The sequence below is a fragment of the Podarcis filfolensis genome (genome assembly GCF_964270895.1).
Source record: "Podarcis filfolensis genome assembly, chromosome: 3".
NCBI lineage: Eukaryota > Metazoa > Chordata > Lepidosauria > Squamata > Lacertidae > Podarcis > Podarcis filfolensis.
Window position 1 is genome coordinate 34,194,623 of NC_139606.1, and position 13,881 is coordinate 34,208,503.

The following is a 13,881-nucleotide window of genomic DNA, read 5'->3' on the forward strand; positions in this document are numbered from 1 at the left end:
ATATGCAGCTATTCTCACCCACCCATTCATAGAATCTAGGCCCTCAATATCATCTCAACTCATTTGATGTGGTTTATTTATTGTTTATGACTTTTGTAATTATGTAAATCTTGTCATGCTGTAAGCCGCCTTGAGCATTGGTTTTTTAACTGTGGAAAGGCGGCATACAAATAAAAAATGATGATGATGATGATAACGAACCTGCTTTTTGTTCCATATCGTGAAAGGGTTTTAAGATGCCATCCAATTGCCTAGCTAGTTCAGCTTTCAAGTAATCTTCTGCCACCAGTGCGGACAATTCCTCACACAGAGCTTGAGCAGCCTTTCTCTTTGGCATTTCCCGTTCAATTTCTTCTTTCACTTCTCTGGCCACTTCCAGTTGCCGCTTCACAGAATCAGGGTCTGTACTTATAGCCAGGCTGCTGTTGAGTTTATCATCCAAGACACTAAGCTTCTCAGAAAGGCTTTTCAGGCAGCTTTGATATTCTGTGCTTTTCACAATGGCTTGATCAATTCGGTTGCATCGGTCACTCAGCTGTCCGGTTAAGCCATCCCATTTCTGCGCCACAGCAGCCAGTTGCTGCTTCACCATTTCATGAGAAGGTGGGTGTTCACCTGGTCTCTTCATTATCGCTTGTCCTGCTGTATTCAGCTGCTCATATTGGGGTTTTCGAGTGTCAAACTCATTGAGCAGAATCTGATGAGAGAAAGTAATTTCAGGAAAGTGTAAGGAAAAACAGATATCACAAACTGTACTAGCCGTTTACCTAGTGTAGCATCCTGGGCTGATGAGTACATGAAATAGCTCTTGGTCGTAAAAATAAAAGGCATTCTGCCAGTATCGCTTTAAGGTAGGTTAATATATTCATATTTATCCCTTACGTCTGGTTCAGACAACCTGCTGATCCAGTACTGCAACCCATGATGTGGAAGAACAGGTGCACCCTGCATCAACTCCACCATGCATATACTATCACTAAGGATAAAGAGGCACCTTGGAAAACACCTGATTTGCATGACCTAGTCTCCTGCTTTGAGACACGTGTTAAATGAATCAACCTGAGCATTGACACGTGTGGATGAAGCAGTCACCACAAATCAAATACTGTGGTTTTTACCTCATCGGCCATCACTCACTCCTGATTTTGGAAGCCAGTGTGTGTGCTGAAGGGGGAAATTATACACTTACGTGGGAGTATTTGGAAGGAAGGATCAGTGAGTGGGCAAGAGATTAAGCACCTCCTTCTGCACTTCCAAGTGTCATCACATACCATGCAACAGCATTAGGAGGGAAAGAAGACAGTGAGACCCCATATTTCTTTTCCAATATCTATACTGGTTGTGAGTGTGGAATATTTTGTAATTCACGTGTGATTGATACTTGCTTATATATGCACAGGGTCATAGAAGAAAGGCACTGCCATTCATTTTCCCTTGCTCAAAACTTTAACCTCTAGCTGCACTTCTCTCGCCACACAGAAGCCCTTTTTTGTCATTATTAACATTATTAGTTCCTTTTTTTTTTTTTTAGAAAACTGATTGTTGTTTGGTGCCTTCATATTTGTTTTCAGAACTACACTCCGCCAAAAAAAAAGGATAAACCACATTGGTGATGGGGCCACAATAGCAGCGTTTTCAACCCAGGAAGCACAGGCATCTTTCTGCAAATAATATGCAGTGGGACCAAATGCTCACCTGAACTTGCTGCTTCTGCGTGTTCAACATATTTGGATCAATTGACAGTGGTCCAAGCACGCTGACCATTAATTCTTTTTCTACCAGCCACTGTTTTAACTGAGCCTCGGTTGCCTGGAACTGGGTCAGGTAATTTGATGACTCTTCCAGTTTTTTCTGTCTGTCAGCTGTTACCTGGCTGAGTTCCCTCCATTTGGAATCTGTGAAAAAATGAATGGAATATTTGTAAAATTGCATGATAATCGTAGTAATTTCACACGAAATAGTCAAACAAATAAACAATGGCAGTGGTTTGCTGTGGACATGCAGATGGTTTCCGCTGTACTTCTCTACTAGAACAAGGGGGAGGAACAAACCATGATCCCTGGGCTTAGCTTTACACCCAACCTGGGGGTCTTGGTTTGGTTTGCTCACACAGGCCACAATCAAGAAACTGAGAACAAGCTTTGGCAAACAAACAGTGGGGCTTGTTTTCAAATGCCAAGATGGGGATTCTGATTTTGCAAGTGGCAGAAACAAACCACAAGCCCTGGCTTAGTATTATATAAAAACCAGGGATGGTGTGTTTGTTTCAGTCCAAACAAACCACAATGAAAAGCCAAGGTTTATGCTTGACTTTCGAATTGTGGTTTGTTTGAGTTAAGCAAACCAAGATCCCCGGGTTGGACGCAACGTTAAGCCATGGATGATAGTTTACGGTTCCCATGAGCTGTTTTATCCTGACCTGTGGCTGTGGCCAATGCCTTTTAAAATATAAGATCTGATAGGATAGACCAAACCTCACAAGCCAGTAGTCATGTATGAACAAAAGCATGTCCAGAAGAGGTTTCTAGTATGTCATGTGGATGAGGTGCAATCCTTCTCTCCAAAGCTCACAGACATTCAATCTGTGGTTTGTTTTGCCAAATGTTAGATCGTTGTCCTACACAGCAAAATAAAACCTGCCATACCTATTTTATCCAACATCTGTTTCCATTTCGGTGCCTCAGGAGAGTCTGGGTTCTTCTCCAATAGCTCAGTCACTCTATCCTTCAGTTCTTGCACTTTATTCTCATTCTGTTTCAATTCTGTTTCAAATAGCTATGAAGAATGAACATGTTAGGCTTGAGAATACATAAAAACCAAAGTGTTTGGCAGAAGCGGTGATTCATTGAGATGATCTCTTAATCTGTTTAGGCAGCTCTGATACATTTTATCACAGGTATGCAATCTGACTTCTGATCCTATGCCTGATAAGACGTTTTTTATGGTATTTCCATAAGGCGTCAGTACAAAGTGCTAATATATGGTTGCACTGTTACATACATTATTAAACAGACCCTGTCCATTAATATGAACAGGGAGCTCACTTTAAAAATTAATTATGCTTAATTGATAGTTTTGAACAGAGGGGGAGACAGAAACTACCTTGTGTTGATCGACTTGCTCTTTAACAGCCTCACTGTCAATAAGAGTTGCTTCCCATTTGGCTGCAGCAGTGTCCATATTCTGTAACCATTCCATCATTGAATTTGATTCTCTTTGAATGTTTTGCATATTTGAAAGAGTGGATTCCAGTTCTGATCTTTTTTCCTTCAGTACAGCTCCCAAATCATCATAACTATGGCTTACAGTTGACATGTTGTGTTGGACAGTGGTCACTTCTGCAAGAGAGGTGGACATACATTATTATTTTGATTCTAGTCATGACAGCAAGAAAAGATGCAAATATTATACATTAAAAGTTTTTAATCCTTCCATGAAATAATAACTAGAATAATTGGTTATAGTCATTTCTTTCCTACAAAGTTGATATCCCAATATTAGTAGATTAAGAAAGAATGAACCAGTCACCAGGCTGATGACAGTGGATTTATTTATTTTTTTGTACAGAAATACTGTATTGTATAAGGACTTCTGAAAGAAAATCCTGCATGAAGACAAGCATTATTTTGGTTTCTAATTTAAGGGTTTTGGAACACAGCTAGTTATCACCATCCTAATTTCAACATCTGATTTCTTAGGAAAACCGAGGTATTCCAGAGCCTGTTAAAGTACGATGTGTGCATGTTAATTTTTATTAAAACACACCTTAAAAACCATGCCTGTTAATTTTAAATATATATTTCCGTTGTTTTCTGTTAACACATGCAAAAGATTCAAGAATGAGGCTCAGGATAATAACAGCTAGGCAGGCCAAACACAATAATATAAGAGGTTAGTCTGTCTGGGGCCTTTCTGAATTCCACCCCTATTTGGATGGTTCCAATGTTCTAACTCAAGGCCAAAGTAGAGGCAAAATGGGAGATACATGGAGTGTCTTCTGATTATATTTTCCCCTTGAGGGCAGCTGAGGAACTCCAAATTGGACTGGAATAGTTAGTGGGAAAGGGGGAATCTGTCCTTTTTCAATGAACATCACCCCCCCCCCCGCTGCCCCAGTTGCTTCCCTCCTCCCTTTTAGCTGAAGTAAAGTTCAAATGAATGGTGTGAGAGACTCCACATATCTCCAATGTCACATCTACTTTGGCTCTCCAGTATAAGCAGCTTCTTATATTCATATGTTATCTTGGGTCACTTGATAGTCAAGTCACTTCTTAAAAACAGTGAACTCCACCTGCTAGAGATAACAACCTTGCTACTGTTGCTACTCATGATTACTTCTTAATGGATTAAAAAGCCAGGAAATAACTCCTTATCTTGTCTTGGCTCTCAATTAACCACAATCATTGGTTCACCCACTGAAACCAGACAGAAGTTGAATTAACCGGATGCATGCATAGACATAGACATAGACATAGACATAGACATAGACATAGACATATATATGTCAAAGTGTAGAAGACCCCAGCTAAATAGGGGGTCTTGACTGTTACTTAGAAAATTCTATTAAAATGGGACAAATTATAAACATCTTATGCTTGCTTATAAGATTTATGTATTAAGTGAGCCATTGTTAGTCACCTTTGTTTGTTAGGAATCCCTGAGTACCTGTAGCTGCACCTTCACCATTTAATACTGTTCCACTTACAGCTGAAAGAGAGAGATTAGAGATTTAGAGCAGGATTCAACTAATGAATTCAGTCAGCAGAAGCCCCGAGCAAGGACTTCCATTTGTACTATGGAGTCTCCCCCACACATGTTCCCCAACTGGCTCAGGGCAGGTCAAGAGAACCCCTGGAACAGTAAGCAGAAGAGAGGAGGGATCATTCCATCTGGCAAGCTTGCCCTGATGGAACAATCACCATAGTGCAATGTTGGATTCTTCTGTCATTGTTCAGACACTATGGAAGTATTTGATCCCTTTTCAAACCAATTTAAGGGCCAAACTAGATGTGGCATAGGCAGGTGAAAAGCTCTTCCATTGCATTTTAGAAGAACAGCCTCGGAGATGTGTGTGTGTGACTGGAATCATGGTGCTAGGAAGTAATGGTTTAACCCTTTCCCCAGTGCCATTTCCCCCATGAAAATCACCCCCATCGAAGCTGCTATTTGCTCCATGTGAGGTAATGTTCAGATACCATCACCCATAGTCAATGCTAAATGTTTAGGTCCAGACAATACAATAAACTGTGGGGAAAGGGGAGCATGTGAGAACAAGGCTCACCTAGGCTCATTTATGTTATGGTAAATTATGGTTTAGTGTGACATGTGAATGCAGTCATAGCATGACTTGCCTAAAGCACCCAGTGAGTCAATGGATGAGCAGTGTGTTGAAGCCAATTCTTTCTTTTATTTTTATTTATAAAAATATTTGTATACTGCATATTTGTGTGTGAGTGAGAGAGGGAGATTTACAACAATAAAAACGTAAAACCAAGGTCTAAGACTGTCATGTGTGTCACACTGGTCTTAGTGGTTTAAGAGTAGACTAGTTGTAAGTGGGATCTTCATAACAACAAAATTTTTAGGATATTTTTACAAAATCAGTCCCAAATCAGCTCAACCGAAGTGCTGTCATAACTGTAAACATAAAGATACATGCTAATATCATCATGACATTATAACTTTGGCAGAAATACTTGTGTACAAAGCCTTTTGTGAGAAGCTGCCCTAAGCATAAAATACCACTGCTGCAGACTAATTGTGAAAGGCACATGTATCCATTATTTGCAGCTTGGAATTTGGAGACCAATCACTCTCTGATTGCAGATTGCCCGTTCTAAACATTTTAAAGCAAAATATAATACATATTTGTGCCCAGCATAACTGAATTGGTATAAACAGAACTTGTTCTGAGCTGTTATCAGTAGCCATGTCTAAAATCTTGAATGAAACGTGCCTTAAGTCAGCAGTTCACAATATTTCATGTAGTTGCAGTTCTGTGATTCCATTCATTGTGGAACAAGGACCCCAAAACATTTGTGGTACACTGATTTAGAACAGACAAAATGCGGAATGAGAGGGTTTCCAAAGTTAAATTTTGGTGTAAAACTTTGTTTTCTGTTTACAGATTTTCCACACTGTGAAATTAACTTCAGAAACCCGGCCCCCCTTTTAGCTGTTCCACAGGCTATTTCATGAGTACCCATTATTTATGAAGGGAATAAGAGCGCTAAGTAGAATCTACTGTATGTCTATGTAAGTAGAGAGCCTGAAGATGATTATTTAATGGAGTAGAATTAATGGTTGCCTTGGAGAAGGCCAAGCATTCACCCCTCACCACCAGCTGGAAAGTGAGTGCTAGCCTAATGGCAGCTGGGAAATGGTGAGAGCAAGTAAGTCAGCCAAGTAAGTGAGATGGTCACATACTAAGATATCGAGACTTTTCTATATTTCCCATGAGGGAAACATTTATCATTGGCACAAAACCCAGGGTACTTGCACTCACTCATAAAGAACTTAATAAAGAAATGATTAACACATTTAGTAAGCAAGTTCTTAACATTATTTCAAGTACACAAAGTTCTGTTGGTACAAATACTAAAAATTACTGACTGCAGCTTAACAACTTGGGACCAATATACTTAAAGAATTGCCCTACCCCAAATGTGCCTATTTGCTTCCTTCACATTTACAAGTGCCACACAATGTTCATTCGACATTTAAGAGAAATCATTCCTTTAGCATAGCAGCACCTGTCTTCTGAAACTCCCTGTCTGTTGGCATTAAGCAGGTTCCTTCACAATACTGTTTTATATACCTACTGAAAACTTTTCTGTTGTAGCAAGGCTCTCCAGACACATGATTTGATTTTTGATTTTTCTGAACAAGCAGCATATAAATTTTCTAAATTAGAGCAGTACTTTCTCTGAAGTTACTTGCCCTTTACTGCTGGATTCATTAGTCCATACTAAAAAATGGAAATTGCTCTAATTTAGGAGGATAAGCTACACTTCTTTTTGAAAAAGAGGATCTGATCTCCAAAGTGCACACAAACCGAGGTTTTCAGTCTACACTGTTCCAATAACCCATACAGCTAGCAGGAAGTGGCACAACCTGCATGGGTCATATGGTACTCATGCTACCTGCGTTTTCACAGCACACTGCCTGAACTCTGAACTGTGCATTGAGACCTGAGTCAGGAGCATGGAAAGCTAGCATCTGGGAACACTCTAAAATGGGACTGGAGGCAGAATTTTCATCATAAGATGAAGAGGTTTGAAAATTCTCAGCCAGAGGAGCAAGTACAGTGGCTGCAGACCTCAGAACACACTGAGGTGGTAGTAGAAGGTACAGCGTACAAAACAATTCATGCTCCTCCCCATAGAAGGGGGAGAAGTGTGGTGGTAGCAGGTGACTTTCTACAGAGGACAGAGGCAGTAGTGTGCCGAAAAATGACTCATGGTTTCAGTTGTCTCTATACAAATGCACAGAGTACGGGAAACAAGCAAGAAAAACTTGAGCTCTGAATACAGGATGGCAAATATTATCTAATAGGCATTACCGGAACCTGGTGGAATGAGACTGCAATGAAGGAATTGAGGGGTATGACTCATTCAAAATGAATAGATCAAACAGGAAGGGGGGAGAAATAGCATTACATGTAAAAGATGTGTACACTTGTGAAGAGATCCATGAGACTATATGGGTAAAAATGGTAGGAGAAGGAACAACAGTGACCTTGGACTGAAGACTTGAATGAAGCCTTCCTAGAGCAGATTATCAACCATTCAAAAAGGAAAGATATAGTAGTCATGGGAGACTTCAACTACCCCAATATCTGTTGGAACTCAAACTCTGCCAAGAATTTAACATCCAGCAAATCCCACAATTGGCTCTCTGATGATTTCATTTCCCAAAAGGTAGAAGAAGCAACAAGAGGGTCATCTATATTGGACCCGGTCCTCACCAACAGGGAGGAACTGATCAAGAAGGTGGAAATACTCAGAAACTTGAGAGGAAGTGATCATGCCCTCCTGGTTTCATGATACAGAGGAGAAGGGAAAGCTGAGTGTAGTCAAGAGATGCACTCTGGACTTTAAGAAGCTCAATTTCTAAAAGTTTAAGGAACTACTGGGAGAAATCCCATGGTCAGAAATACTCAAAAGCTAAGTGAGCCCCAGATAGATGGGAGTTTATTATAGGTGAAATATTAAAGGCCCAAATGCCAATAATTCCAACAAGAAAGAAAAGCAGGAGGTAGCTAAAGAAACTGGTGTGGCTGCATAAGGAGCTGATGGATTAGCTGAGATGTAAGAAGGGAATGTATTATAAATGGAAGAGAGGAGAAATCACAAAGGAAGGGTAGATACAAGTATCCAACAGTTGCAAGGAGAAGGTCAGGCAGGCCAAAGCTCAGAATGAAGTCAGGTTTGCAAGAGAGGTTAAAAATAACTTTAAAAGCTTATTCAGCTATGTTCGAAGCAAGAAGAAAGAACAATCAAGTAATAGGGCCCTTGTGTGAAGAAGACAGAAAAATGCTATTGAGTGACAGAGAGAAGTATTTTTCTAAACTGAAATAGCTCAGTCAGTACAGCATGAAACTCTGAATCTCAGGGTCATGGGTTCAAGCTGTGTACCAATGGTTCAGGCTTTTCTTTAATGTACCTTAAAATTCATGTCTATCAAGCAATCTGGCATAAAGTTTCCCCAACTACACAGGATTGATCTAGGGAGCTAATAAAGACATCATGTGTATGTGTGTGTGTGTGTGTGTGTGTGTGTATTCTGTGTTAGCTATTTAGTTTCATTCACATGTACTTTTAAATATGTAGAAATGTCCATTGAACATACCTGATTTTACTCCCCTTGACCTTGCAGGGGAGGTCACAGCACTAATTAGGTTGCATAATGCTGTTCCTCTGCTAATCATTTTCTGAATGTCAGGTGCCTTCGAACTCCATTCCTCCTCCAAATGCTAAGAAATGAACAAGATGTTATTTTCAATACTGACTATATTTGTAAGCGTGACAAAAAGCATTCAACTCTAGATGGGCTGGACATGGCAAAAAATTATCTCATCATGTCACATATCCCACTGTGCCCTGCCATTTCTCATTTATGACCCAAAAACTGGAGTGAACATTTTTTAAAAAGTGAGATAGCAGAAATCTCAAACAAAAATAGGGCTGGGAAGCTGTACTGGTACCAAAATACTGCAAGTACTTTACTCATATTTAAACCATGCCCAGTTTCTTATTATAAAAATGAATCATATACAGCAATAGTTTGTGATGAAACATAGCTAAAAAATGGGACAAAAGGTGTCTGTCTCAGTCTAGCAATTAGTTGCAAGCCAAGTTCTCCGCACTTGCAAGAATTTCCCTATTCACTAATGCGTGCAGCTGCACACGTACATCCTTTTGCACACACAGAGGTGTCTTTTGCTTTGACGTGTGTTGGTAAGTTCTTGCAAGTGCATCGTCTGCAGTAGTCAACTAAGTCTTACTAGGCGTACACCTATTGAAATGACGGACCTAACTTAGTCATTAATTTTCATGGATCTACACTGAGTAAAACCCAGTTGAATACCAACAAAATATATCATTCAAAAGATCTACAGCGTTCCTACTTAATTCTTTGAGACCAAAAGGACACAATCAATTGACAAATCAACTGACATACAAACCCAATTAATGAAATTATTGTCAGAAGTGATATGAAGTCTCTCACCTTGGTGTTCTGCAAATGTTTGTTTAAATTCTCCACATTCAAAGAGGGCTGGATAGCTGGAATTCTTTCCGTCATCTCATCTACCCATTTCTTCAAAGATTCTACATGAAAATTGAACTCATCCATCTGCTTTTGGCAAGAGGACACATCCTCTTCTCTGCACAATTGAAAACAAGGAAGGGATATGGGAGAGATAGTCTCCTTGTTCTCGGGATAATGTAGGCAAATCCTTCTTCTAGATAAAACTATAATATGGGCTATATTAACAACCAGTATGTATAGCTGGGACTGAAAGCACTCCTTTCAGACTACAGCCCCTCATGCCACATGTCACATTTCAAACGCTGCTCCAAAGTGAGAGTCTTGATGGACTAATAGGGGCTTGTCACAATGTACATGCAAACCACCACACCCGGCCCTTTAGATCTCAGCCCAACTAGTGGCATTTCCTTATATATTATTACTGTATTTTTACTGTTGTCTGGTTGGTGCACACAAGTTCCTGGAGATGAAATCCCAGCCACTTCACTCCTCCCTGTGCCATGCTGAGCTAAGCCACATATTTGCTTATCATATCATCTAGAATTGGACTCATGATTTAGTTTTCTCCAGACAAACCATGAGCTGTAACAATAAGCCCAGGTCTGGAAAACATGCCGCACCAAACTATGGCTCAGCTCAGCATGGTGCAAGCAACAAAAGAACTAGAAATGAGTATGGTGGTTGGGTTCTCTTCTCTAGGAATCCACACACTTGTGCATCTATGCAAAGCTATGGTTTGGCTTAGCATGACGAGTGTTTCTTAATTCTGCAATATTGTTACAAGCCAGTAACTTCTCCTTCACTTTATGAAACTGCAAAACACACCACAGCCATCTTATAGGTCTGTGCGTCACATTATTTGGAACTCTCATTTTTATAGTTGCAGCATTTAATATGTGTAATTGGTAACCCTTTAGTTGGTTGGTTGACTGACTGATGAATTGGCAAGATTACAAGTTCAAGGCATGCATTTCTTTGCTGAGCCTATTTTGATTCTGCTGTGCACTATGGGGGGGGATATTAAAGATTAACTTCTAGTATTGAGTGGAATATTTTATTTATCAAATTCTAAGTTACCTCAAAAAGGCACCTATAATTAAGTGTTTGAAATATGTACATGGAAATTATTGTAATTAAGTAAAAATAAATCAGTCACAAGACAGATAATCAGCAGAAATTATTTACTCATTGACAACCCTGATTATTTTCATCACCACCACCACCACCTCCACCAGCACACACTATTCTAAAATCTGATTATTATACTCACTTTTCTCGTATAGTCTCTTCCATTTCCTTGAATTTCTTTGACAAGGCATTTACTTTTTCTAACACTAATGACCTGTCTCCAGGAAGAGCATGAGGAGAGAGTTCTTCAATGAGGTGTTGCAAATTTTCAAGATCTTTTTTCTGCTCCATCAGTTCAGTGTTGGTTTCCTTTAAAATGGACAAGAAAGTAATTGCTTCACACCTGAACACACTGCACGGTGTTCAAAATTTATTCCTTGGACTCAGCAGGTTCTCTTATAATTGTGGGTGGCATAGTTATGCCAGCCATTGTACTGCTCAGTAAGGGGCAATGTAGGGCTCACAAAAGTAAAAATCTACAGTACCTGCACATATAAGGACATCTCAGTAACGTCTTTTCCTGGGATGTCAGCCTCGCCGAGAGCCTGAGTTTTCTTGTCCAAGAATGACTGGAGTTTATCAGTGAGGCACTCAAACAGCTCCACTTTGGTCTTCAATCCCTCCAACATTTCAAGTTTTTTCCTGTGTTTATTATTTGCTTCACAAAACCGCTGAGAAAGTTCGTTCATTTTAGCTTGTAAAGAGGATGCAGTGGATGGGTCTGTTGTTTCCATGAATTTGTTCAACTTTTCTTTCATGGCATTTAGGCTACTTTGCCGACCCACAATGTCTTGTTCTAGAGCCTGGGATAAATAGATAAGTCTGAGAAGACAGCCATACTCATGGGTGCATCTCTATGTGAATGAAGTGATTGCAAGCTGATGTAAATAACTGCACTTCCTGTAGTCAGTTTCTAAAGCAATGGAATCCACAAACAAGAAGTGGCAATGAGGAAGAACCCCAAAGATAAAGATGCGGAAGAAATTTGAATTGCATTTAAAGGTGAGCATGAAAGAATATGTGAAGCAAAAGCACAGCTATCCTTTGCACGTCTCCAAATTTACCAATGCAGTTCTCAAACTAAAAAAAATCTATACACAACTGTGTATATTAGCATGAAATATTTATAAAAATTCAATGAATGTAGCACACAAAACTGCATAACAGGCAAAAATTGTTGCAAAAATGTGTATATCAGGCAAAATTGCACACATCTATGTGTACATTTAGGAGAAAGGCACACAAAAATGCTAATGAATTGTTGTGATGACTTCTTTAAAAAAAATTTGAACTGATGCAGCAATATGGCAAACAGAACTTAAGATTGGAAAAAGAAGAAACTAAAAGAGACAGATTTGTTTATTGCTACTCTTAGAAAAGGTAGTCATTACTCAATAGCTGCAGAAGTGACGACCAATGGTTTTGTGCAGCCCCCTGTGCCAACCCTGGTAGTATATTTGGATTTGTAGCAGTCTGCACAGAGACTGGGACAGCTGACATGCACTTTCAGGTTGTCTGGCACACTAACATACAATATTAGCATGCATCTCACCCACAAATGCACTATGCGCACTAGAGAAAGTCACCGTCTAGATGCACTCTAATGAAACACTGTTTTAAGACTGAATTTTCTTCAGATACCTGAATGTATTAATGAAAACTTATTTTCAGTATCTTGATTTCCCCCGCCCCCACTTTGAGCTTTAAGTTCCTGGCATTAGTAGGAAAATTTGCTCTGCTAAAAACTAACTCACCATACTTTTACTAATGACATCCTGAATTACAGAAGAATTCAAAGGCACTTGACCTTGCTCCTCAAGACTCTTCTCAACACCACTCATCCAATCAAGCATTTCATCCAATCCATCCTGGACGCTTAATGAACGTGTCAGAGTGATCTGAAGTTTCTCATTCCGGTCATTCACTGCTTTGGATAAGTGATTATACTTATCCACAATAGTATCTGAAAGAAACAAGTAGATAAAGGATAGTTTATAAGTTCATAACCATTTTAGAATACAAGCAACTGCCTTTGGCAGAGTTATGCTAATAGTCCAGCTAAATAAGGGATGGGGAACCCATAGCCACCCAGATGTGGTTGGACAACAATTCCTATCACCCTGGTACCATTGGCCATGGGGGGCTGAAATTGGAATCGAACAACATCTGGAGGGCCATAGGTTCACTACCCCAGGGCTATCACAACATAATTTACTGCAATTGGAAACAGCACTTTGGGGTCTCATGCACAAGTGTTTGCCAATCCTGCTCCCTAACCCCCTATGACTGGAATCGATGGAATTGAACCTCAAATTTTGTAATACATGAAAGATAGCTCCTGTACCTTAAACAAGTTATTGGGGAAGAAGAGAAGTTAATCCGTAAAGTGTAGCTTGCCTTGGCACACTGCGGCAGGAGTTTGAAAAGCTGCACCTGACAATATTCTCTTATCTACACAAGTGTCAATTTTACAAGAACCTTAACGCTGAAAGGTTAGCCAAAAATACCAGCAAAGCAATACTTTGCATGTAAAACACACATTCAAAGTATTGCTAGGTCGCTGTTTTCGGCCAAGCTTATTTCAACCATGAACAAGATAGAGAGTTGAAAACATAATCCCTTTGAAAACAGGCAGGAGAAATTTCCCCTAAGTTTTGGAGCAGGATAGGCAACTAGACAAAGTAGTGGGAGTGTCCCCCCCCCCTTTTCAACTTTATTTTTAAAAATCCCTGTAGCTGCCTGTATCCCACATATTCTGGAACACTCATGGGAAATAACACACTCTCTCTCCTCTTAAGGAACAGTCCCCACTCCCAAAAAAATTCTTCTAACTCACTTTCCCAATCCACACCTAAAGATTTGCCTAAGGAGTATTCTTCAGAATTTAGTATTTGCAAACAGCTAGCCAATATGACCAATAACTAGCTGTGACAAGGAGCATACCACACGATATAGGAAAGAGGCCAGTTAACACAAGCCGCA

The 13,881-nt window shown here is 39.8% G+C and overlaps 1 protein-coding gene across 1 annotated transcript in view; it reads right to left on the bottom strand.

Annotated features, from left to right (window-relative positions):
* LOC310759029 (dystonin-like) overlaps positions 1-13,881 on the bottom strand; it is a 306,438-nt gene that overhangs the window by 85,300 nt on the left and 207,257 nt on the right. Inside the window, exons 50-59 of the mRNA XM_083605788.1 lie at positions 12,654-12,862; positions 11,385-11,702; positions 11,042-11,208; positions 9,730-9,886; positions 8,851-8,974; positions 4,639-4,707; positions 3,103-3,338; positions 2,646-2,775; positions 1,696-1,895; positions 202-697 (exon numbers count right to left, since the gene is read on the bottom strand). Of these exons, the coding sequence (XP_083461914.1) occupies positions 202-697; positions 1,696-1,895; positions 2,646-2,775; positions 3,103-3,338; positions 4,639-4,707; positions 8,851-8,974; positions 9,730-9,886; positions 11,042-11,208; positions 11,385-11,702; positions 12,654-12,862 (2,106 nt within the window). The remainder of the gene's footprint in view (positions 1-201; positions 698-1,695; positions 1,896-2,645; positions 2,776-3,102; positions 3,339-4,638; positions 4,708-8,850; positions 8,975-9,729; positions 9,887-11,041; positions 11,209-11,384; positions 11,703-12,653; positions 12,863-13,881) is intronic.